At 41.0% G+C, this 26,592-nt stretch overlaps 2 protein-coding genes and 2 long non-coding RNA genes across 4 annotated transcripts in view; 3 read left to right on the forward strand and 1 right to left on the reverse strand.

Annotated features, from left to right (window-relative positions):
• Positions 1–8,061, forward strand: part of PER3 (period circadian regulator 3) — a 66,361-nt gene extending 58,300 nt beyond the window's left edge. Inside the window, 3 exon segments of the mRNA XM_086344284.1 lie at positions 4,611–4,794; positions 5,355–5,505; positions 6,928–8,061. Coding sequence (XP_086200410.1) covers positions 4,611–4,794; positions 5,355–5,505; positions 6,928–7,083 — 491 coding nt within the window. The 3' untranslated portion in view covers positions 7,084–8,061.
• Positions 8,062–8,216: 155 nt separating this feature from the next.
• Positions 8,217–9,950, forward strand: LOC147356574 (uncharacterized). Its single transcript, XR_015143338.1, has 2 exons — positions 8,217–8,356; positions 8,570–9,950. It is a non-coding gene; the product is annotated as an uncharacterized LOC147356574 (long non-coding RNA).
• Positions 9,951–13,283: 3,333 nt separating this feature from the next.
• Positions 13,284–19,508, reverse strand: UTS2 (urotensin 2). Its single transcript, XM_086344282.1, has 4 exons — positions 19,272–19,508; positions 16,291–16,398; positions 15,465–15,508; positions 13,284–13,553 (listed from the first exon to the last, which is right to left on the reverse strand). The coding sequence occupies exons 1-4, from the start codon at positions 19,372–19,374 to the stop codon at positions 13,440–13,442; spliced, it is 369 nt and encodes a 122-aa protein (XP_086200408.1). The 5' UTR covers positions 19,375–19,508; the 3' UTR covers positions 13,284–13,439.
• On the forward strand, positions 17,900–22,265 carry LOC147356576 (uncharacterized). The gene is made up of 2 exons (XR_015143340.1): positions 17,900–18,081; positions 19,868–22,265. It is a non-coding gene; the product is annotated as an uncharacterized LOC147356576 (long non-coding RNA).
• Positions 22,266–26,592: the final 4,327 nt, after the last annotated feature.

Consider the following 26,592-nt stretch of genomic DNA (forward strand, 5'->3'; position numbering starts at 1 on the left):
TGTATTAATAAAAGTCCATGAAGCTAAGAGAATACCTAATTACTTCAATGAAAAAATACTTTCTTTTCCAAGACACATTATATTAAAACTGTCAAAAGTCAATGGCAAAGAATTTTAAAGGCAACTAATGGGCAAAGGATAATAACTTACAAAGGAACCCCCATTTGGCTGTCAGCAGTTTTCTCAACAGGAACTCTGTAGGCCAAGAGGAAGTGGAATGACATTCTCAAAATACTGAAATATAAGAACTGTCAGCTAAGACTATCCAGCAAAGCTGTCCTTCAGATATGAAAGAGAAATACTTTCCCAGACAAACAAGAGTTGAGGAAGTTTATCACCGCTAGACCTGCCTTACAAGAAATGTTCAAAGAAGCTCTTCTGCCTGAAACGAAAAGGCCAAAGTACACAAAACCTTGAGTGAGGTATAAATAGAATCAGAAAATCCCAACTCAGTCAGAATAGATTTTTAGACACATTGTTAGAGCATAAAAGTTAAAAGGAAGGAAAGCAGTAAAAACAACTAAAGCTACTTCAGTTGGGTAACAGACTCATAACATGAAAGGGGATCATTTAAGACAACTTCCCCCATGAAAGGGGAAGAGGAAAAGGACAGACCCATATAGGTAAGTGAAGATGAGATGCTATCAGCATACAAAGGGCTATTTTATTTATGAGGTATTTTATGAAAACCTCATGGTAACCACAAAAATCCAGAGCAGAAATCTGAAACCAAAAAAAAAAGAGAGGAAATGGAGAAAAACATTATAGAAAACCACCAAACCAAAATGGCAGACAGAAACACAAGGAAAAAGAAACAATGGGGGAAGAGAGCACGCAGAAAACAAAAGATTAATAGGCCGTACTAAATCCCCATTTGCCAATAATCACCATATGGGTAAATGAATTTGTCAATCAAAAGACACAGCGTGGTTGGAGTACTACAAAGCAAGACTCAACTATATGCTGCCTCCAAGAGACCTGTCCCAGCTCAACAGAAAAACAGACGCAAAAGAAAGGATGGAAAATGGTCCTCCAAGCAGATGGCACCCAAAAGAGAGTTGTGTGGCCATACTTGTATCGGACAAAGTAGACTTCAAAAAAAGGTGATGAGAGACAAAGATGGACGTTATATAATGATAAAGGGGATGAGTCATCAGGAAGACATAACAGTTATTAATACTTATGCACCTACCATAGGAGCACTCTTTGCAACCCCATGGACTGTAGCCCACCAGGCTCCTCTGTCCATGGGATTCTCCAGGCAAGATTACTGGAGTGGGTAGCCATTTCCTTTTCCAAGGGATCTTCCCGACCCAGGGATCGAACCTGGGTTTCATGCATTTCAGGCATATTCTTTACCATTTGAGCTACCAGGGGGACTTTAAAACTCCACTTACATCAATGAATAGATCATCCAGACAGCAAGGATGTATTGATGGATGTATGTGGTCAACTCAAATGCAGTAGAATACACATTCTTCTCAAGTCCATATAGAACTTTCTCAGGGATAGTTCAAGTCACAAGGCATTAAAGAAGATGGAAATCGTATCCTGCCTTTTTCCCCCAATTACAGTGGTATGAAAGTAGGAATTAACTATGAGAAGACAGCTGAAAAACTCACAAATATGTGGAGACTGAGGTGGCTCAGTAGGTAAAGAATCTGCCTGCAATGCAGGAGATGCTGGCAGACACAGGTTTGATCCCTGGGTCCGAAGATCCCCTGGAGGAGGAAATGGCAGCCCACTCCAGTGTTCTTGCCTGGAGAATCCCATGGACAGATGAGCCTGGAGGTCTGCAGTCCATTGCAAAGAGTCAGACATAACTGAGTGACTTGAGCACAAACAACATGTTACTGAACAACTATTAAGTCAAGAAATCAAAGGAGACATTAAAAATTACCTGAAGACAAGTGAAAATATAACATATCAAAACCTATGGGATGCAGGAAAAACAGTACTAAGAGGACGGTTTATAGCAATCCAAGCCTACCTCGGGAAACAAGAAAAATATCAAACAGTCTAACTTTACACCCAAAAGAACTAGAAAAAGAAGACTAGATGAAGCCCAAAGTCATTAGGAGGAAGGGCATAAAGATCAGAGAGGGAAGAAATGAAATTGAGATAAAATTGACAAACCTTTAGCTAGGCTTACTAAGAAGAAAAAAAGGACAAAGCTCTGATAAATAAAACCAGAAGTGAAAGAGGAGAAATGCAGTGATACTACAGAAATACAAAGGATTAGATGAGAATACTATGAACAGCTATATGCCAATTACCTGGACAGCCTAGAAGAAATGGAGAAATTCTTAGAATCACATAACCTGCTAGGACTAAATCATGAAGAGATGGTAACCCACTACCATCAGACCAGTCAAGTAAACCAATCACTAGTAAAGAGAATAAAACAATCATTGAAGATGTTGCAAAAAACAGAAATAAAGGGCCAGACAACTTCTCAGGTGAATTCTATGCCAAGCATTCAAAGAAGGTTTAATACCTCTACTTTTCAAACTCTTCCAAATAATTGAAGAGGGGGAAACATTTTCCAGCTCATTTTACAAGGTTGTCATTACCTGATGCCAAAACCAGACAAGGACAGCACACATACACAAAGAAAATTACAGGCCAGTTATCTCTGATGAACATTAATCCTCAAGTGTGAAAGTCGCTCAGTCATGTCTGACTCTTTGTGACCCCATGGACATACATGGAATTCTCCAGACCAGAATACTGGAGTGGGTAGCCTTTTCCTTCTCCAGGGGATCTTCCCAACCCAGGGATCTAACCCAGGTCTCCTGCATTGCAGGCAGATTCTTTACCAGCTGAGCCATATATTAGCAAATACATTTAAAGGATCATTTATTATGATCACTCCAGTATTCTTGCCTGGAGAATCCCATGGACAGAGGAGCCTGGCAGGCTATACAGTCCATGGGATCACAAGAGTCGGACACGACTTAGTGACTGAACCACCACCACCACCACATTATGACCAAGTGGGATTTATTCCAGGGAAGGAAAGATGTTTCAGCATCTATAGATCAATCAGGGTGAAATAATGTAGCTAACAGGATGAAGGATAAAAATCATCTCAATAGATATAGTAAAAGCATTTGACAAGATTCAATATCTGTGATTTTAAAAACTCTCTAAAATGAGTATAGAAGGAACATGAAAGTGTTAGTCACTCAGTCACACCAGCTCTTTGTGACCCCATGGACTGTAGCCCTCCAGGCTCCTCTGTCCATGGAGTTCTCCAGGCAAGAATGCTGGAGTGGGTAGCCGTTCCCTCTCCGGGGGTTTTCCCAACTGAGGGAAAAAACCTGGGTCTCATGCATTACAGGCGGATTCTTTACCGTCTCAGCCACCAGGGAAGCCCTAAAGTTCCATTTTCTCTCCATTGTTGACTTCTCGGCTATTCTTTTTTTTTTTTTTCCTTTAAAAAAATTATTTTAGTCATTGCTGTAGGATTTATACATATGTCTTCTACTTATCACAGTTTACACTGTTCTTTCACTTTTTGTCTTAGAACTTTAAAACAGAGTACTTCCATTTCGTCCACTTGTCTTTTGTGCTAAGTAAAATGTGTCATACATTTTATTTCAACATGTATTACAAGTCCTACAGTAAAAATGTTGCTGTTTTTGGCTTTAATTACCTTTCAAAGAGATTTTTTCTAATGAGGAAAAATGTCTTTTATATTTATCCATACACTTATTTTTAAAAAATTAGGTACTTTGTTTTGTTTTAATTGTTCCGAAGTAAATGAGAAGGACCCGGAAGAATTAGATGCAGGACAGGAAAGGAATGATCTATGAGGCTCCATAGCAGCTGTAAAGGGATGGGCCTTGGCATGGATGGGTGGCTTCTCTGTTTTAATAGGAGGGCAATGAAGAGAGAATGCACATATGAGTAAATCTGTGTTTGGCATCAGGGTAATGAATTTCATTTCTCATGGCTTCCTTTTCTTTCCTTATAAGTGAGACTGAGGAAGGAAATAGGGATCAGAAGATAATCCTGCTCGAAACAGTGCACTGACCAGAGAACTGTACCAGGATTACAGGCTTTCTGATGGTCCTTGGGTGATGATGAATTTACTGCAGAACCAATGTACCCTGTTCCGTGTGACTTGCTCTATGCTTTTGGCAACTTGGATTCAGATAAGAATGGAATTAATAAGTAGCTTTATCAGAGTTGACATTTTGATATTGTGGGAAATTAAAGGGAAAAAGACTCAGGTATGGCAGAGTGTTACTGAGTGATAGGCTTTGGGCTCTAAGCAGAATGACTAAAGCTCTGTTCCAGATTTGTAGTTGGAACAATTGAACAAGCAAAGGAGAAAGTGGAGCTGAGATGCAGCAGTTATGGGTGATGATGAGAAAGGCAGTATGACCTTGAGGAGCGGATAGTTCAGGAAGACTGAGAAGGAGATCTTGGAAAGATGGAGGAACGGGAAGGCCGAGGTGACCTGGGATGACGCTGGGCTGGGTGGTGAAGGACACTACCAGCTAGTCTCCCAGGTCTGTGAAGACTGAGGATCAGCTTGGCAGATCAGCCCCTGACGGGTATTTCCTAATTTGGCTTTCTTTGTTGTTGTTGACTTTTGATAGGAAGCAGTGGCAGCAGTATAAACTCTGCTCCTAGTGATGATTCTTCAGAAATCTCTCAAGATGGGCAGCAATCTCAGGACGTACAGAAAAAAGAACCATTTCCTAAGTTAGCTGAAGAGTCCATCTGGAGAATGATAAAGCAGACACCTGGCCGCATTCTAATGATGCATCAGGTGCCTGGGAGGTAAGAAGCCCGTTGGAAGACCCCCCTTTATATAAGTGTTCTGGGGTTTCTTGTGTTTTTTAATACAAAGTGATTTTAACATTTTTATACATATCCTCAGAGATATGTATTTTCAAATTCATTGATTTGAAGTCAAATGGTGAGTGATTTCTTAAAACAATGGTTGTGGTGGAAGTGGATACAAATGTTATATGTCATAAGGTGAAAACAAAGAGAGGCAGGGCTTTCCAAGATGGCTCACAGGTACATGAACTATTTTTAGAGTCTGGGCTTTTTTTTCTCATTCTAAAAGAAGAGAAGACCTAAAGGAAACCTGTTTCTTCCATATGACTCATTAAAACTCTATGCAGGTGCTTTCCATCAAGAAGAAGAGGTCTAGCTTTACCAACGTGACAAATGAGTCAGTTTGTGTTTTTTCAATGTGAGATATGAAGTCATACTTTAATGAGAGATTTGAAGTATGTTACAAACCAAAATGAAGTGTTGGTCTTGGATGACAAGATAAGAACCCTGTGCCTTATTTAGGACTGTGAAGCTTTTGTTTGTCCCCTTGTTTTCAGGGTTAAAGAAATTGTACTGAAAGAAGACGTAGAGAAGCTGGAAAGCATGAGATGGCAGCAGCCACAGTTTTCTCCAGGGCAAAGGGAGGAGATAGCCAACGTGCATTCTTGGATTCAGCGCCAGACGATCCCTCAGGAAATAGACACCCAGGTAAGCACAGCAATGACAGCTATCATGTGCTGATGGCTTTGTGCTGGGCAGTGTTCTGGGCTCTGGCTGTATCCTTGTCCCTTGGCTTCTGCAGGGGATTGGTTTCAGGACTCCAGCGGCTTCCAAAATCCACGAATGTTCAAGCCCCTCATGTGAAACAGCATAATATGTGCATGTAACCTGTGCACATCCTCTTGAGGCTTCCCTAGGGGTTCAGACAGTAAAGAATCCCCCTGCAGTGCAGGAGATCTGGGTTCAATCTCTGGGTCAGGAAGATCCCCTAGAGAAGATCCACTCCAGTATTCTTGCCTGGAGAAGTCCATGGACAGAGGAGCCTGGTGGGCTGTAGTTCCTGGGGTCACAGAGAGTCAGACACAACTGAGTGACCAACACTTTCACTTTACGTCACTATGTAATCCTCCCATACATCCTAAATCATCTTCAGATTACTTATAATACCTAATCCACTGTAAATGCTGTTTATACTTGTAAATTCAACGTGCATGCTATGTAAATAGTTGCCAGTGCATGGCAAATTCAAGTTGTGCCTTTTAGAACTTTCTGGAATTTTTATCCCCAAATGTTTTGGATCTGTGGTTGGTCGAATCTGTGGATGTGGAGCATGCAGATACAGAAGGCCCACCGTGCATTGCATTATTCCACTGGAAACCTTACTTCTCACAACTTCCTCTGTGGGAGGTGTTATTACCCCAACTTTACCAATAGCAACAAAGTGAGGCCTTGTATATCACGGATCAAATTTCAGTCCCGGTAAGGATGTGGAACCCTCTAGTGCTGACTGGACTACGTCATTTTATGTAAGGACGTGAGCATCCATAGATTTTCACAGCCTCAGGAGCCAAGCCCCCTGCATAAACTGAGACACAGCTGTGTAAGTTCACACAGTTCATCGGATTTTAAATACAGGTCTTTTTGGCTCCAAGTGGTTTTTTCTTCCACCAGTTGGAATGTTATGGGTCAATTAGGAATAAACACACGTGGTTTGATCCATGCTTGACTGGAGAGGAGAGTATAAGATTTGCATGTCAAGTACACATGCACATTTGAGAAGAGTTCAAACTCAATATGTTGGATTCATGCCAGAGGTAGGATTTCTGTGGGTAGAGTATATGAAGAATGAGCCCCAGAACAATTCAAGCAAAAATATTTAAATGATTACCATCATTTACCTTCTAATAATGAAGAATGAAGTATAATCGTCTTATTAAATAAATATAGTTAAATAAATTAGTTAAATTAAATAAATAGTTAAATATAGTATAAATAAATAATAGATAGTCTTATTAAATAAATTATGTGGGGGAATTAGACATAGGTTGCTAGGCCGGCATTTTACTGACTTTAGAACTTTGCAGATGACTTGACATCAACTAACCTACCTACTCTTGTTCTCCTTGGGAGGGCTGTGTCACCTGCGGACACAGAGACTCAGCTGGTGATACTGTAGACACCATGGTCCGGATCCAACAGAAGCAGCAGCCGAGTGACTCTGAAGAAGGACCTGCACTGCCTCTCCAGACCTGTAGGGCTGCTCCTCCTCCCTGTGATTCTCTGTGAACCCTTGCAGCTTAAGGGACCAAGAAGCTGTCATTGAATGTTAAGGCTTTCCCTTCTTGATTTTTTAGCAGACATCTTTTTCCTGAAGCAGACATTGTATATAGACTCTTTCACTCCTCCTTTTTCCCAATGTGTTTAAACTGGCGAATAGACTCTTCTAGTTTATTAGCTGTCCTCTAATGAGACTGGATGGCCTCTAAAAAGGTATGTGTACACTTCATTGCAGGTGTCACCCCAAATAAATTGTAGTTAGGAGTATAGCAAGAAAAAGCCCAAACATTAGCCTCATTGGTTTTGTTCTGTTGTTACATTGAATCATCTCCTGCCCCACAGTAGAGACTTGAAGAAGTCCCTACTAGAGGTCACGTACCTTTCCCGACAGTCTCCATAAGCACGTTGCCCTTGCCTGGTCTTCACATGGTGACATGTGCCTCCACAGTTAAGTGCCAACATTCCAGAGTTCTCACAACACAGGCCACTCCAGCATTTACCAGTATGAAAACATATAGCTCGTTGGTATCCTGGAAATTCCTGGTTTTTAGGGTTGAACTTTGACGTTCATTCTTATAGATGCTTTTCCTTTTGATTTTCTGCCTTCCACTGAAATCCTGAAAGTCTTCTCTTAAACACAGATCAGCTTGGGCTTCCCTGGTGGCTCAGTGGTGAAGAATTCACCTGCCAGTGCAGGAGACATGGGTTTGATCCCTGATCCAGGAAGATCCCATATGCTGTGGAGCAACTAAGCGTGTGTGCCACAACTATTGAGCCTGTGCTCTAGAGGCCAGGAGCCACAACACCTGAAGTCCACATGCCCTAGAGCCTGTGCTGCGCACCGAGAGAAGCCACCACAATGAGAAGCCCACACGCCGCAGCTAGAGAGTAGCCCCCACTCACCATGACTGGAGAAGAGCCCATGCAGCAACCAAGACCCAACACAGCCATAAATAAAATAAATAAATATATATATTTTTAAATCGATCAGCTTACTGTGGGCTTATTCCTTGAAGGGTGTAAATTAGCTTTTGCATGTGTAATGTTAAAAACAAAAGAGCTTCTAGCTCAATCATCTTCTGACTCATCTGTTTTTACATTTTAAAATGATTGTAAACATTTTTAAAGTTATATAAGTTCTTATATGTGTGTGTTTAAATGTTGTCCTATCAAAACTAACAATTCACTCTTTCTCTTTTTCAACCAATTTATGCAAAAGGAGGTCTCTCCATCCCTGCAAGAGGTCTCATGGCCACTGTCTTCTCTTTGCCCCTAAATAAAGGTGAGTGTTGCCCTTAAGTAGGGGTGAGGGATCTCTGGGAGGGCCCTAGCCAAGGGGGGTGCCCAGTTTGCCACAAATCAGGGCTTCCTGGGCCTGCTATAATCGTTCTCCTGAGTAGCACATGAGTTGTTCACTTGATAAGTCAGCCCTCTTCTTAGAGAGTTGATGATTCCTTCTCAAATCTGAAATGGTGTCTTATTCACACCCGTGCAGGTCAGAACCGGGAATAGAAGAAAATGAAGACCCCAGTAACCTTTTCTCATTTAAATAACATGCAACAAACTAACTTACTTTTCTGCTTTTGTTGTTGTGTTTTTTAGGAAAATGCTTCTTCCTTTCTTATAGCTTTTTATAAAATACTATAATCATATGATCATAATCAGGAGAATCGACCTTTCTATCCATGATACTGAGACTCAAGCCCTCATAGATTTACTTTCTAAAGTAGAAGAGTTGGCCCTTGGTATCTGCAGGGAGTTGGTTATAGGACCGCCGCAGATACTAAAATCTATGGACACTCAACGTCCCTTCTATAACAGGAAGGTTCGCCAGCTCTCTGTACCCGTGGGTTCTGCATCCAGAGTTCTCTACCCTCCCCGATTCTTCCCACCTCGATCACAGGGGCTGGCTGTAGTTTCCAGAAGGCACTTCTTTCTTTAACTGTCAGAACCCCTTTGAAATGATGACTGTGACTTTTCTAGAATGTTCTCACTTGAAGCCGTTTCATGCCCATATTCCTATCTTAGGCTTAGAGAACTCTCGTGTTCTGCTCCATCTTGATTGTTAAATGATCTCTGAAGCCCTCATTGCTTTGGTTAAGTTGTGTGATATTTTTGCCCTTGGTGAAAAATCAAATTTTAAACAGTGAACCAGCCTGGATATTGTCATGGATAGAATCACTGCAGCCTTCTGTGCTGATGACCGTTTTAACTTGTGTAAATCAGAAATGACACGGAGCAGTCAGAGGACCATTCTGCATGTGCGTATGCACTTTTTTAGTCCAAGCCCTCTTTCAGATTTCTTTCTGGATGTTTGTTTTCTTGACAGTTAACTGTTTCTTTGCCTTACTACACATTTAGGCTCAATTTAAAATTGGTGCTTGTTGTAAGCAGAGCTATAAAACCAGTTATAGTTTTGGTGTTTTGGTAAATAGCTGAGCTGGTATATTTAGAAATGACCATGATGCTTCTGCTTCTGGGGATGAGCAGAGAAGGCTCAACAGTGCCGGCCTCTCCCCACCACAGGGGCTCCACCCAACTGTAAACTGTCATTCAAGTTTAGTAACTTTTTGTATTGATGCCTGTAGAAATCAGTAATAAAAATGTGTACTACAGGTTTCCATGGTTACATAAATGTTACCAAAAGGCTGTGTTTTGTTGGATAAGAGGTCAGAATTTATGAACAACACATGCTGTGTGAATGGAATCATTTTACAATTAAGTGCAACTTCATCATAACTCGAAAGGTAAATTTAATCCAAATGGAAATTTTGAATCAGCTAAGTTTATCATTGTGTGGATTTCCCTGTTTTTAATGGTTATTAATATTTTAATCTGGTGTCTTTTTTAAAAACAATAAACGGTGTACATGTAAAGCTTGAGAAGTTTTCTTGCACTGCATGAACAAACCTTTGCCCCAAATACATAAATCACTTATATTATTGAGAAGTATTTCCTGAGTTTGAAACACACTGCAGACTGCTCACGTTAGGGTCATTCTGCACACATGTCCGTGTCATCTCTGCGTCTGAGCTCCTTCCCAATGACAACATGGCACTTGGTCCTCCTTTAAGAACTGGGCTTTCACTATCTCCTGGAGTTTGCTCAAACGCATGTCCGTCGAGTCAGTGATGCCATCCAACCATCTCATCCCCTGTCACCCACTTCCCCTCCTGCCATCAATCTTTCCCAGCATCAGGGTCTTTTCCAGTGAGTCGGCTGTTTGCATCAGGTCACCAAAGTATTGGCGCTTCATCTTCAGCATCAGTCTTTCCAATGAATGTTCAGGGTTGATTTCCTTTAGGGTTGACTGGTTTGATCTTCTTGCTGTCCAAGGGACCCTCAAGAGTCATCTCCAGCACCACAATTCAAAAGCATCAATTCTTTGGCACTCAGCCTTTATGGTCCAACTCTCACATCCATACATGACTACTGGAAAGCCATAGCTTTCACTCCATGGACTTTGGCAGCAAAGTAATGTCTCTGCTTTTTAATACAGTATCAGGGTTTGTCATAGCTTTCCTTCCAAGGAGCAAGTATCTTTTAATTTCATGGCTATAGTCACTGTCCGCAGTGTTTTGGAGCGCAATAAAAGGAAATCTCTCACTGCTCCACTTTTTCCCCTTCTATTTGCCATGAAGTGATGAGACTAAGACTTAGTTTTTTGAATGTTGAGCTTTAAGCCAGCTTTTTCACTCTCCTCTTTGACTTTTATCAAGAGGCTTTTTAGTTTCTCTTCACTTTCTGCCATTAGAGTGGTATCATCTGCATATTGGAGGTTGTTGATCTTTCTCCCAGCAACCTTGGTTCCAGCTTGTGATTCACTGAGGCCAGCATTTCACATGATGTACTCTGCATATAATTTAAATAAGCAGGGTGACAATATACAGCCTTGACATACTCCTTTCCCAATTTTGAACCAATCTGTTGTTCCATGTCCAGTTCTAACTGTTACGTTTGACAGGTGGTCAGCAGACAGGTAAGGTGGTTTGGTAGTCCCATCTCTAATAATTTTCCACAATTTGTTGTGATCCACACAGTCAAAGGCTTTAGCATAGGCAGTGAAACAGAAATAGATGTTTTTCTGGAATCCCTTTGCTTTCTCTTTCATCCAACAAGTGTTGGCAATTTGATCTCTGGTTCCCCTATTTTTTCTAAATCCAGCTTGTACATCTGGAAGTTCTTGGTTCACATACTGCTGACACCTAACTTGAAAGATTTTGAGCACTACCTTGCTAGCATGTGAAATGAGTGCAGTTGTATTTTAACACCTAATTTATAAAATTTAGCTATCAAAGTTACTCTTTCAGATTCTGTACAGTGAACCTGTGTTTCACAAAACCTGACTGTGGAACCCAGCGGTAACAGTCTCAGAATTAAAATATAAATCAGGACCCTGAAGCCAACAGGATTCGTTAAACATCACCCCTTTCAAACCACCTGCACCTCCGGTCACACACACACAGAAAAACAACCCAGGAAGGGAAGAGAGCTCAGTGTTGATGGAGTGTGTGCTCTGCCCACAGGGACTGTTCTGGTGCTTCCCTGTGAATTATCTCATTTAATGTTCGCAACCACCCATGAAATACTGAGCATCACTGCTCGCATTTGACGGAGAAGGACACGGGGGTGGTGGGGGTTGGATGACCTGCTTGAGAGCTCACAGCTGTGTGGCCACAGGGACCTGACTCCAGAGCCCGTGCAGCAAGAGCAGTCGCCATGTGTCTGCCACAAAACAGGAGGGGTTTCGGGTTCTACTGCAATGATGAAATCCACCCTGACCTCTTCCTGGCGTCATAAACTTCTTGTAGCCTGTGGTGCCAGAGTGCTGTGTTAGGGGATTGAATTCAGTTGAACTTCAGCATCAAGCGATGCTACTGTATCCTCCCAGCCAGCCTGGTCCTGAGATGACACATCTATCCTTCAAGTTGAAAACAACATGCCCTGCCAATATGTTCTTGATGCCTTAAATAAGGGAAGGGAAGATTTATCAGACCTGCATTTAAAAGAGATTCTGGATGGCTGTTGGTAAGATCAGTACCATCAGTGGTTATTTGGCGCAGACCTGACCCTTCGTTCCTTGTGAGTTGGGGGTATGGTTGGCAGAGCAAAGAAAGGGAACCCCGGTTTCCCAGGAGAAGCACTCCTGCCATGAGCATGGGCCATTCGGTTCTCATGCTCCATACTCTATACAGAGATGAGCTACGTCAATATATTAAGAGGATATAATGTATTAAGAGGATAAGTTAGTATGTGCACACACACGTGGTTTTAAAAATTTAGCATATCAGGCTATTTCTTCCATTCCACAATTTAAATCCCACCTCCGCTTTCTTCTCTAAGAAACAGATTATGAAGATATTTTTTCCAGTATTGTGATCCTTGCCTGAACTCACAGCAACTGAGATCGAACAGACTTCAGTGTTCAGAGATTAAAGTTTTCACCAGTTCAATTCTCAGGCCAGCTAAGGAGAGGGGATCTGAGCGTGTGGACATTTTCCATCAGAAACTAAGGAAAATTCAGACTGTTTCCAGCCCTTATCTTTCAGCATCCTTCACTGTAGATCTTTTTCCAAGCTTAGATACGGATTTTTTTTTAAGTAATAACTTACATTGTTATTTGTAAGGGTTGAGAGGACATCATTGCTAAGATAATGTAGTTCAAATGATTTGGAGTTTTACTATTTAAGTAAAATTTGCAGTTATGACTTTTTCTTCTTCGTATTTGCTTCTGTTCATTTATTCATTTACTTTTAAACTTTTGGATAATTCTTGAAGGATAAATTGAAAGAAAGAAAAAAATATAGGGGCTTCCCTGGTAGCTCAGTGGTAAAGAATTCACCTGTCAATGCAGGGGACTGGGATTGATCCCTGATCCAGGAAGATCCCTCATACCACGGAGAAGCTAAGCCTACGTGCCACAGCTACTGAACCTGTGCTCCAGAGCCCGGGAGCCACAGCTGAAGCCCGTGTGCCCCAGAGTCCGTGTTCTGCAACAAGAGAAGCCACCACAGTGACAAGCCTGTGCAACACGACTAGAGAGCAGCCCCGCTCACGTCAACTAGAGAAAAGCCTGCACAGCAACGAAGATCCAGAACAGCCAAAAATAAATTAAATTATTTTTAAAAAGAAAAAGTATAGATTTTCAGGGTACTTTTTTTGTTTGTTTGTTTTTCAGGATACGTTTTTAAGTAAAACAACCACTCATAGTATCTGCAAAACATAGAGGATTTATTTTCCAAATAATAATGAACAGGGTCTAGCTTGCCTAGTTTTTCATCTATACTGCTTTCAAATCAAGCATCTTTATTTTACATTTTCTCAGATGGTCGTCTTGGAGGTAACTAGTAGAGGGTCATTTTGCTTCAGACACAGTATTTCCAGAAGCATTCAGAGGAAGGTCCACGTTTCTTAGATTGTTTCCTAATTCTGGACAAAAGGTCACTCAGGAAAAGCTTAGGATCTTGCCCAGAGAAGGCCTGAAATTAAAAAAATAGGTTATCAATTAATTGAGTGCCATACACACACACAAATGAAACTTACTCAGATACAGGACCTTTAAAAGGGTTTTAAAAAGGGTTTTCTTGCTGTTTCATGGGATAGAATTGCAGTGAGCACCCAGTATGTAGACTCTGAAAGGTCTCCTTGTGCCCAGCCTGTGGTCCATCCAGTCTATTTAGCCTCGTGATTGCCATGAATTTTCCTAAACCTTCATTTACCTGTTTCTATTTCATCTCTCAGTAACATGTTCTGTACATTTAATGTCTTCTGTGTAAATCAAGTCTTTTATTTGTCTTGAAATTAACTTTAATCATGGACCTTTAGTTTTCTTTTTATTCTAGGATTTTATGAGCATCTCTACTAATCACCTTTATGATTTTAGAGTCTTTCACCATAATCTTTCTATTCAGAAGAATATAAATATCTGAGTGATAACTTTTAATGTAATAGGAGCCACACCCTCCCCTTCTGTGTGGTCTACCCTACCTGGGAACCTCAGGCAGTGTATGCCATCTTCAGAATTGAGGGCTTTCATGGTATATTTTTACAAGGAGGTTAGTGGGCACTACACCAAAAGAAGATGTTTCTGGTCAAAATATTTGGGAAATTCTTGATTAAAATTAAATACATTTATCTCGTTTCCTGGAGGCTTTATACGCAAAGAATTGCCAGGACAGGAGAGGGGTTAGAATGCAGGGCAGCCCTGTAGACTGACTCTATGGGACTGATATTCACAGAAAATCCTTTGGTGGTTTAGTCGCTAAGTTGTGTCTGACTCTTACGACCCCATAGACTGTAGCCCACCAGGCTCCTCTACCCATGGGATTCTCCAGGCAAGAATACTGAAGTGGGTTGCCATTTTCTTCTCCTGGGGATCTTCCTGACCCAGAAATTGAACCCGGGTCTCCTGTATTGCAGGCAGGTTCTTTACCAAAAGAGCTACAGGGTAATTCAAAGGACCTTACAGAAAATCCTTTAGGAAACACTAATTTAGCTTGGGGCTTTCCAGGTGGGGCTAGTGGTAAAAAATTCACTTGCCATTCCAGGAAACGCAAGTGACGCAGGTTTGATCCTTAGGCCAGCAAGATTCCCTGGAAAGAAAATGGTACCCTACTCCAGTATTCTTGCCTGGGAAATCCCATGGACAGACTAGCCTGGCAGGGCTACAGCTCATGGGGTTCCAAAGAGTCAGACATGACTGAACAACTGAGCTCAGTTTAGTTTGAGGGGTTGATAATGATCAAAACCGATTTCTCTTTTAGCAGTTAAGGTCCTCCATTAATTGTGCACCATTTCTAACCATTTAATATTTTCATTAATCATGTCCTATTGTAGTCTGCCTTTTGCACCCAAAATTATCTCCTTCATATTCTCCTTTACCACACATATTCCCTCTCAATGTTTCGACCATGCCTTTCTTCCATTTAGATATTATATGACAGTGCTTTTCAAACTTTACTGTGCATACAAACCACGTGGGGGAATCCTGTTAAGATGCAGATTTTGATTCAGTAGGTGTGAGGGGTGGGGTGAGTCTGCGTTTCTCACAAGCTTCCGTGTGACACCAGCACTGCTGGTCCTTGGACCCAGTGAAGATAATCAGTGACACAGCGCAAGTGGATGACAGGCTTGAGGGCAAGGGCTTTATCTATTTTTGATTCTCTAAAACTTGTTATCATCATTTATCAGAGATGAACACTAGGTAAGTTCTTGTTGTATCCCCATTTTACATGGATCAAAATTTGGGAAAAAAATAATGCTTTGAAATAATACTGGGTGTTAAGATTTGTACTGAGAAGGCTTGACTGGTTCCTACTGAGGCTCCTCTAAAGTCAAGGCATAGAAATGTTCACCTTTTTTATCCTAACTCTCATATAGGACCTACTTACCTTTCTCATGTTTCCTCTTGGGTAAAAAATGTTGGTAATGGGATCTGGAAAACAGTATTTTGAAACCATTCATCATCAGATCTATTATTTCCATTTTATCTTTGTCTTATTTAAAACACACAAAATAGAATATTACTAAATCATGTCTAGTTTCTGGTTTTCCTTTCTTCACACCGCAGTGATATTTATTTGATGGAGGACAGGCAAGCACCTGGCTCTTTTCTAGCCCCCAGAGTTCACAAAGGGCACTGCATCTTCCTCAGTGAGTTAGCAGTTCAGTAGTTTGTCAACAATACTTTATCACACATGAATTTCTTTCTACAAAACCAAATTTATTAAAAGACTCCAGAATGTTCTGAGCATTTGTATCTGTGCTAGGAGGAACGCTGTCACTGAGAAAACAGTAAAAGCTGACATGGGTTATTTTGTGTTTGTGATGAACATTTTACTTGCATTTCCTCATTGAATCTTCTCAATAACCCCATGCGATGGGAATTTTGTTTTTTAATCATTCCTGTGTACTGGTTTAAGGATTTGAGATACAGATAGATTAACTCATCTAAGAGGGAAGCCAGCATTGTAAATTGTACTTATTGAAAACTGGGATAATGCTCTTCTTCCCTCCCCTTGCCTCCCACCCCCCAAATCATACAGAGAACAAATATGCTGAGGGGCCAAGCAGAGAAGGATGCTTGCAAGGAGTTGCTGAGAAAAAGGAGACAGAAGATGGCAGAGGAAGACTGTATGCAGGAGGGGAGAGTGTGATCACTCAGAGTAAATTCAGTAGCAAAGAAATCAGACAGCCTGTAAACACGAGTCATTTTACCTGTGTTCCTAAGACCCTCTCCTGTCTCTGCGCCTGACATCTCTGGCAGCATCTGCAGAAGAGACGCTCTTTCCAGCTCATCCAGAGTTGATCTGACATCTTCAGGTGCTACACAGAGCAATGATTGATATTAGTGACAGCTCCTGCTTCAGTTCTGTTCCCCATTGTCTTTAGGGAGGTACCAGGGACAGGGAGGGGCTTCCCAGGGGGCTCAGTGGTTAAGAATTTGCCTGTAATGCGGGAGAAACAGGTTCAATCCCTGGGTTGAGAAGATCCCCTGGAGGAGGAAATGGCAACCCACTCCAGTATTGTTGCCTGGGAAATCCCATGGACAGAGGAGGCTCATGGGGTCACAAAGAGTGGGACACAACTGAGTGACTGAGCATGAGCATGCACCAGGAACAGGAAGCTAATACTAGACAGATTTCAAATACTGAGTTCATGGTTTGTCATTAGCAGTATTTTAACAGAGAAGTGGGAACGCTACAGTCCAATTTGCAAGCCAGCAGAACAGGAAATCATGAGGCATGGTTCTCATCCTGACTCCTCCTGCCTGCACAGCCTTGCTGGATGCTCACCACCCTGAATAAGAAGGTAAGGCTGGGACTTCCCTGGTGGTCTAGTGCTTAAGACTTCACACTTCCACTGCAGAGGGTGTGGGTTCAATGCCTGGTCGGGGAACTAAGATCCCATGTGATCCAAAAAGTAAAGAAATTTAAAATGTTAAAAATCAAAAAAAAAAAAAAAAGGATTGGGCTGAGCCACAGGATCAGTGAAAAAACATTTCCACTTACAAAGTGATTCTTCTTCATCTCTGTTTACCTACTGCTATCATTTGCCTTTTGCTTTTAGATATAGGGGTGGCGAAATTGGAGTGAGAGGAAAAGTAAAGGAGTGGTTTTCTCAAAGACGGGCTTGTTTATGTTCTTCCGACCTGGTGGTTCAGACAATAAAGAATCTGCCTGCAATGCAGAAGACCCAGGCTTGATCCCTGGGTCAGGAAGATCCCCTGGAGAAGGGAATGGTGACTACTCCAGTACTCTTGCCTGGAGAATCCCATGGACAGAGGAGACTGGTGGGCTAATATCCATGGTGATGACAAACAGTTGGACACAACTGAGTGACTCACTCACACACACCTAAAGCAAATAGGATAACATCACCTCTTCTCTGGCCTCTAAGATTTAGATACAATGATCAGAAACAAGTCAGCTTTACAATATTCTTTGAACAAGTTGATAGCAACATTTTCAGCGTGTAATTTGGTCAGCTTGGTAGCATAGAAGATGCATGGTAAGTTTGTGTCAGGTGTGCGAAAGGTGAGTGTGAGGGCTGGTGAGTGATACTGGGCCCAGATTGTTCTCTTGGCAGGTTTCTGCCTTGTGGTGATTAGAGCCCCCAGGGAGTCCTGTAAAAGCAGTGAAGCAGGGAGTGCCTGCTTCACTAAGGCTTTCAAACCCTCAGCTCCAACCTTGATTGCAGAATAAAAAGCAAGCCATCATGAAGGCTTCATGGTACTTCTGAAGAATGTTAATGAAAGTCTACAAAGTTTGGCTACATATCAATATTTTTGTCATGAAGGATCATTTGTTTTGTTGTTTGTTTACAGTTGCCAAGTCATGTCCGATTCTTCTGCGACCCACCAGACTCCTCTGTCCATGGAATTTTTCAAGCAAGAATACTGGAGCAGATTGCCATTTCTTTTTCCAGGGGACCTTCCCAACCCAGGGATTGAACCAGAGTCTCTTGCATTGCTCAGCCACCAGGGAAGGATCATTTATGGAGAAACAAGTAAGTAGGAAAAAATTCAGGCAAAAATGCTAAGATAAGCTGCCACCTATTAAGAATTGGAAAGGGGATGCTACACTCACTCAAGTTTTTAAAAAATCATAATAATGACATGTAATTTTTTGAGGATGTCAGTAATATCTGAATATTCATTCTTCGTTTCACCTTATGCTTTTCAAAGTTTTTTTTTTTTTTTCATAGCAGAGATTCGATAAAGTTAATGCTCATTTTAACCATTAAGATGACTGCCACTTCTGAGTTCAGTGACTCTGGAAAGTGATTAATTGTGCACGAATTAGTGCTTGACTATTATCAGAAAGCTGCTTTGGCAAAACTAATACAATTATGTAAAGTTTAAAAATAAAATAAAATTTAAATTATCAATAAAAAAAAAAAAAGAAAGCTGCTTTGGAGAAACTTATGGACTAGAAATTATAAAATTACTGGCTTACCACAGTTTTATTTCCTTTATTTAAAAAAAATGTCTAAAAGTATCCACAATTAAAGACAAGTTAAAATCCAGTTAAAATGTTTATGAACACAATCCCCAAACATCAACTTTTTCTTTTCTTTTTTTCCCCAACCTTTTCATTTCTTAAGTTAAATGAAGAGCTAAAAGCACAATAAGTATCTCCTTGATTGACACACTTTAAAAAATTCAACTTAGAATTGAACTGAATGAAACATAAACCAGAAGGAAAAGATAAAATGAACTTGGAAATCTGTGTCTACTCTAGTCCCAGCTGGTTACTTTTTTATATTTTAAAAAACATTTTTTTTTCATGTAACACATGTCAGATGATTGCCTTTTAACTTAAAATAATATAAGATAAAATCAAAATACTTTAATCTATAATTGGAACAACCAGTTCACTTAAAATAAAGACTAAAAGCAATGGTGTTTTAAATTTAGTGCTATTTTCAAAACAGAAAAAAAAGACTGACCAAAATAACTCAGAATTACAGAAGTCACGTTAAATAAGCAATGTTCCCCTTCTACTTTTATATTTTAGAAAGGAAAAAACTGTATCCATTCTTGACTCTGAGACATGCCTTAAGAATCCTCAGAATTCTTTTCATAGCTGGGACTATTAACAAGACTCCTTTAAGAGAGAATTTTCATCTTTAACTTTGCATTTAAGACCCTTGAAGACTTGTTCAAGACTAACATAAGGGGAAAAAAATCATCTTACCTAAGAGCTGCAGGGACTCTTGCCTGGAGTCAAGGACAGGAAGAGACAGGAGCGGATTTAAGGATCCTATGAAAAGCAAACAGCAGGAGACCAGCTTATACATGATTGGCAGGAGATAGAAGTCTTCCTTCTTAGCTTCTTCCAACTTGCTCCTTCTAGGGGGTAGAGTCCAGTGTTAGAGCAGTTGCCTGCAACTTGCTTCTTCTAATTCTGTAATCAGCGATTATATATATTATCCTATGACCTCATATCATCCCCTACAAAAAAAAAAAAGAAATGAATTTATTGGCTAGGAAGGCTGAAAAGCAATCACTCTGCATTGATGTAATTTTTCAAAGTAGCAACTCATAGACAATAAATTTACTGTCTTGTTGCCTAGTGTACAAAATAGGTATTAAATAAAGAACAGTTACGTTTATAAATCTGGCAAAAAGGAGTAATTGAGAGCAATAAATCTCTAGTTAAAGAAAGGATCAGACAGGAGTTGAAGTGTCCAAGACAGGGACATGGATTTATGAGTCTTACCCAGCAGAAGTATTGTGGAGCACTGCGTGAAATGTGTTGATTTTCTTTTTTAATCTTTTGTGAATGAATAGATGAACTGTCATATTTTCTTTGGGGCTTCATGCCTGAAGATTTCCTAAAGGAAATCAACCCTAAGTATTCATTGGGAGGACTGATGCTGAAGCTGAAGCTCCAATACTTTGGCCACCTGAGGCAAACAGCCACCTCATTGGAAAAGACCCTGATGCTGGGAAAGATTGGAGGCAAGAGGAGAAGGGGGAGACAAAGGATGAGATGGTTGGATGCCATCACTGACTCAATGGACATGAGTTTGAGCAAGCTCAGGGAGATAATGAAGGACCAGGAAGCCTGGTGTACTGCAATCCATAGGGCTACAAAGAGTCTGACACAACTTAGTGACTGAACAACAATGCCTGAGGAATGACAAGGCATGAAATTAAAGTCAAAACAGATTATTTACTTTTAAAAAATGAAGATAAATTCACAGCAAAAATTCAATCTCAAGGCAAGTTCTATACATACACTTGGTCTCATGTTAAACTACAAGCACAGGGGTCTTCAGAGAAGGGAAATAATTTTCCTTAGAGTTGGATATTATTCATTAAGGAAGATGAAGAAAAAGCCTGAAAACCTCGCCTATATTCCCAGTATTTCACAGAAGCCCCACTTTGCCTGGCTGCTCTCAGCTTGAATCATCACCGTATCCTCCTTGCTAACGTCCTCAAGGCTAAATTCAGCCCACCAGTCTCATCTCAAAACAGCTCAATGATGCTATTAACACATACATTATGTCATACCAACTCTTTGCTCAAAACTCTGTATTGGGGACTTCTCTGGGGTCTAGTAGCTAAGACCTGGAGCTCCCAATGCAGGGGGCCCATGTCTGATCTCTGGTCAGGGAACTAGACCCCACATGTTGCAACAAAGATCACAGATCCCACGTTTCACAACGAAGACCCAGCACAGCCAAATAAATAAAAAAATTTTTTTAAAGCCCCAAACCCTGTATTGACCTGAACATAAGGTTAAAACTAAGGAATTACTAGAGAAAAGAACACATGAACACCTTCACAAACTGAAGGCAGGCAAATATTTCCTAGACATGACACCAGCCATATTAGAAAAAAAATGGATGAGTTGGACATCATCAAAATTAGAAACATCTGCTCTTTGAAAGATACTATTAGGAAAATGAAAATGCCAGCCACAGCTGCAAGAACATATTCACAAAACCTATGCCAGACCAAAGACTTCTCCCAGATGGTATAAACAGCCACAACTCAAAAAGCCAGCAACCCAAATAAAAGGATAATCAAAATGAATAGATTCTTCACATGAGAAGATATTCTATTCAGGCTGCTAATTAGGACTTGAAAAAAGCAGCATCATTAGTTATAAGAGAAATGCAAATTAAAATCACAATGACATGCAACTACATACCCACCACAACTCCTGCAATCGAAAAGATGGATAATTCCAAGTGTTACAAAGGTACAGAGCGTGGGCCTCTCATATAAGGGACTGGAATGTAAAATGGTGCAATCTCTCGGGAAAACAACTTGAGACTTTCTGAAGTCAAACATGTACTACATTATGAAACAGGGCTTTCCGGGTGGCGGAATAATCCACCTGGTAAATAATCCTCCTGCTAGTGCAGGAAGACTCAAGAGACTCTGGTTCAGTCCCTGGGTTGGGAAGATCCCCTGGAGGAGGAAATGGCAACTCACTCCAGTATTCTTGCCTGGAGAATTCCATGGACAGGGGAGCCTGGTGGGCTGCAGTCCATGGCGTCGCACAGAGTCAACATAACTGAGCGTCTGAGCACAAACTACGCAACCCAGAAATCCCTGTCCAAAGTGTACGCCTAAGTGACATGAAAACATACATTCAACAGACGCTTGTATACGAGTGTTCACTGCTGTTAATACCTGTAAATAACTCAGATGTCTGTCAATTGGAGCCTGGTTAAATAAACTGTGCCATATCACACCATAAGCTTCCCTGGTGGTTCACACAGTTAAGAATCCACGGGCAATGCAGGAGACTCGGGTTCAATCCCTGGGTGAGGAAGATCCCCTGGAGGAGAAAATGGCAACCCACTCCAGTATTTTGGCCTAGAAAATTCCATGAACAGAGGAACCTGGTGGGCTACAGTCTATGGGATTGCACAGTCGGCCACGATTGAGACAACAACATCACACGATGGACTGCCACTCAGCAATGCAAAGGAACTACTGATAAAGACAAGGCGGATGAATCTCAAAAACTATGCCGAGTGAAATAAGCCAGACCCAGAAGAGTACATGTTGCATGATTCCATTTAAATGAAGTTCTAGAACAGGTAAAAACAAATCCGTGGCATCAAAAAATAGGTATACTTATAGTTGATTCTGCTGTTGTACAGCAGAAACCAGCACAACATTGTAAAGCAATTATCCTCCAATTAAAAATAAATTTTAAAAATAGGAATTTGACCAAGAGATTAGTTTTTAAAACAAAACAAAATAAGAGTTCAGTGGGAGATGGAAGATAGACTTAAGGAGACCAGGGAACTTCTGGGGGCTATGACACTGTTCTGTATCTTGATCAAGGCAATGGTTACATGGATACATACATTGATCTAAACTCATCAAACTGTACACTTAAAATGGGCACATTTCAGGGTCTTCCCTGTTGGTCCAGTGGCTAAGACTCCATGCTCCCAATGCATGGGGCCCAGGTTTGATCCCTGGTCAGGGAACTAAATTCCACATGTGGCAACTAAGAGTTTGCATGCCGAAACTAAAGATTCTACATGCTGCTACCAAGGCCCAGCATAACTAACTAAATAAATAAAGTATTTTAAAAAAGAAACCAACATGTAGAATGGGGCCACCAGAAACCACTTAGATCCAGCTTAAGAAAATAAAGTGTATTTGGAAGTCACAGGGTAGCTTCCAGAATGAGAAAGAACTTTGCAGTAGCAGGAAGCAGAATCTCCCTGGGTGGGGGACGGTGGGAAAGCTGGGCTTTTGCTGAGCTCCCTTACAGGAGAGGATCTAGGACAGTTATTCCCAAAAAAGAGGACAGTGACCTTAACAGACATCCCAAATGGAGTATATTATAGCAAGAGTAAAAATGTAATTGTACCCATGAAGCTTATTTCAGAGATATACCCTAAGGAAATAATACAACAGAAGCAAACAATTGCCTAGAGTGGGAAAGAGATTAAACCAAAGGTTGCAAACTCAAGTGCATCTAGGAATCAAGATGTGATAATGTAGATGAGCGATGCTGGCTTAGAGAATGACGACAGGGAGTGGTGGTATCTGCAACAAAGTGGAGAACATGTGTTCTCTCTAATGGAGGGTGGACTGCAGCTGCTAGGGGCCAAGCTTGAATGTTATAAATCTGATTTTAAGGGTTATCCATGATTTCCCCTTGGCAACTAATTAAAATCTTTAAAAAAAAAAAAAAAAAACTCAAGAACTAAAACAAAATCCTAGCTAATGCTAGGACTTTTGTTTGCTTTTTCAAAGCAAACATATCCACAGCATAACTCAACCTGTTGTTGTTCAGTCACTAAGTTGTGTCCAACTCTTTTGCAACCCCATGGACTATAGCCCTCCAGGCTTCTCTGGGAGCCATGGGGTCTCCCAGGTAAGAAGACTGGAGTGGGTTGCCATTTCCTCTTCCAGATGATCTTCCCGACCCAGGAATCGAATCTGCTTCTCCTGTGTTGGCAGGTGGGTTCTCTACCACTGAGCCACCAGGGAAGCCCCATAACTCAACCTGCATGCCCCCATTTCTGGCCCAAATGCCCAACACAAGTGACTGAGTTAGTAGCCAAAAGAGGTTATAAACATGAGATTTTAGTAATCATTAAAATAGTAACTAAAAGATTATAGGAATTGGGCAATACAGTAATATTGTTGTTCAGTCGCTCAGTTGTGTCCGACTCTTTGTTATCCCATGGACTGCAGCATGCCAGGCTTCCCTGTCCATCACCAACTCCCGGAGCTTGATCAAACTCATGTCCATTGAGTCAGTGATGCCATCCAACCATTTCATCCTCTGTCATCCCCTTCTCCTCCTGCCTTCAATCTTTCCCAGCAATCGGGGTCTTTCCCAGTGAGTCAGTTCTTTGCATCAGGTGGCCAAAGTATTGGAGCTACAGCTTCAGCATCAGTCCTTCTAATGAATATTCAGGACTGATTTCCTTTAGGATTGACTGGTTTGATCTCCTTGCAGTCCAAGGGACTCTCAAGAGTCTTCTCTAACACCACAGTTCAAAAGCATCAATTCTTTGGTGTTCAGCTTTCTTTATGGTCCAACTCTCACATCCATACATGACTATTGGAAAAACCAAAGCTTTGACTAGACAGACGTTTGTCGGCCAAGTAATGTCTCTGTTTTTTAATATGGTGTCTAGGTTTGTGGGCTTCCCTTGTGGCTCAGCTGGTAAAGAATCCACCTGCAATATGGGAGACCTGGGTTTGATCCCTGGGTTTGGAAGATCCCCTGGAGAAGGGAAAGGTTACCCACTCCAGTATTCTGGCCTAGAGAATTCCATGGACTGTATAGTTCATGGGGTCACAAAGAGTCAGACACAACTAAGCCTCTGAGTCTAGGTTTGTCCTAACTTTTCTTCCAAGGAGCAAGCATCTTTTTAATTTCATGGCTTCAGTCACCATCTGCAGTGATTTTGGAGCCCAGAAAAATAAAGTCTGTCACTGTTTCCACTGTTTCCCCCATCTACTTGCCATGAAGTGATGGGACCGGATGCCATGATCTTCAGTTTTTGAATGCTGAGTTGTAAGCCAGCTTTTTCACTCTCCTCTTTCACCTTCATCAAGAAGCTCTTTAGTTCTTCTTCACTTTCTGTCATAAGGGTGGTATCATCTGTATATCTGAAGTTATTGATATTTCTCCTGACAGTCTTGATTCCAGCTACTGCTTCATCCAGCTTGGCATTTTGCATGATATACTCTGCCTGTAAGTTAAATAAGCAGGGTGACAAAATACAGCCTTGATGTCCTTTCCCAGTTTAAAGAATTCAAATATAAGATGATTGACACTATGTAAAAAAGGTGACTCTGGATAAGAAATTTATATAAAAATATATAATATAAAATTCAAAGTAGTTGTGTGAGGGTACAAGATTTTTTTCTTTTCTTAAAATGCTATTTTGCACATAGATGTAAAATATGTATGTAAAAAGTATATACAGTACATATGTATTACATAGTGTATATGTATTACACAGTATATACGCATGGTGTGTGTGTGCTTACATGCCTGTGTGTGTATATGTAGGAACCCATGGAGTAAATTCCTTCCAAGAGATGAGAAGCATTCAGGCTGAGACTAGGGGCTTGTTGGCACCCTTGAGGGCTTTTAGAGACGGGGAAACACCAGACTGCTCCTCTCCGCTGTGGAGGAGGCTGTCTGCCAAGCTTGTCATTCTCTGGTGACTCAGGGGTACTTCTGACAGTTATTAGTGATGATTTTTACAGCCTGGCCTAATTAAGTTACTACTCAAGCTTAAGCTTAAAAGAAAATTAGCCTCTTTCCTTCAACAGACTGTCAATGACAATGTCACCTTGTCCCAGAAATGTCCCAAGCACGTCACTCAGTCCTAACAGTCCCTGTGCTGGGCATCACGACTTCACAGTCATGAACACGTATGAACAACAACCACCTTTCATAACCCATGTTGTTGTTGTTGTTCAGTCGCTAAGTCGTGTCTGACTCTTTGTGACCCCTTGGACTGCTGCACATCAGGCTTTCCTGTCCTTCATTATCTCCCAGAGCTTGCTCAAACTCATGTCCATTGAGTCAGTGACACCATCCAACCATCTCATCCTTTGTCACTCCCTTCTCCTCCTGCCCTCAATCTTTCCCAGCATCAGGGTCTTTTCCAATGAGTCAGCTCTTCACATCAAGTGGCCAAAGGATTGGAGCGTCAGCTTCAGCATCAGTCCTTCCAATGAATATTTAGGGTTGATTTCCTTTAGTATTGACTGGTTTGACCATCACGAGTGGGACTGCTTCTATTAGTTGCAAATCCCCTTTGTTAACCAGAAGGATATTGCTTTTGTGTCATGTAGAAGCAAACAATTAATAGAACATTTTTTGGGTGACTTGGGCCCATGGAGCACCAAGTCAAAAACCTCCTTTTAGTCCTTGTTTTGAAGCTGATCTAAGTTGACCCTCTCTGCTCCATCTTTACCTTTTTATAATGTGAGCAGAACTTTTGAATGTAGTATTTATAGCGATTGTCCCCAGTTGTGAGAGCTCAATGAGGAGAAATTGATGGGAAGTGACTTTGCCAAAAGTTTCAAGCCTGTTCAGTTCTTTCTTGGCGATGACTAACTCCTAATTTAGGATGATCCAATAGGAATGTGCTTGTGCCCTTCAAATACTGCTATATCATGCTGTTTTTTAGGCCAATGTTGGTTTGTGGAAGTTCAGAATCAGACATCCATCTGATGTTTCAGATGTCATGGGGTCCACTCTTATTTCTATTTATGTGCAAATCATAGGTCAGGACTTGCCTGGTTGTCCAGCAGTTATGACGTCATGCTTTCAATGCAGGGGCATGGACTCAATCCCTGGTTGGGGAACTAAAATCCTATATGCCTCGAGGTGCGGCCAAATAGTAATAATAAAAACAGCAAGAAAAAGTTAAAAAAATGTGTCATATGCTCAGAGATAGATTAATTTTATTCTAATTAAAATTCTATATTTACCCTCATCTATGTTAGTTGTAGGTTTAATTTGTATCTCTGACTCAGTGGACATGAATTTGAGCAAA

The sequence above is a fragment of the Bos grunniens genome, chromosome 16, assembly GCF_055505025.1.
Source record: "Bos grunniens cultivar Pamir isolate PY7600 chromosome 16, Bosgru_T2T1.0, whole genome shotgun sequence".
In the NCBI taxonomy this organism is placed as follows: Eukaryota; Metazoa; Chordata; class Mammalia; order Artiodactyla; family Bovidae; genus Bos; species Bos grunniens.

Bases quoted from the DNA above. Each gene is read 5' to 3' on its own strand.
- UTS2 (XM_086344282.1), bottom strand. From the start codon at position 19,374: ATGTATAAGCTGGTCTCCTGCTGTTTGCTTTTCATAGGATCCTTAAAT. The intron at 16,399-19,271 runs GTAAGATGATTT...TGCTCTGTGTAG, and splicing joins AGAGTCCCTGCAGCTCTTAG to CACCTGAAGATGTCAGATCA. The intron at 15,509-16,290 runs GTAAAATGACTC...ACTGTTTTCCAG, and splicing joins AGAGGGTCTTAGGAACACAG to ATCCCATTACCAACATTTTT.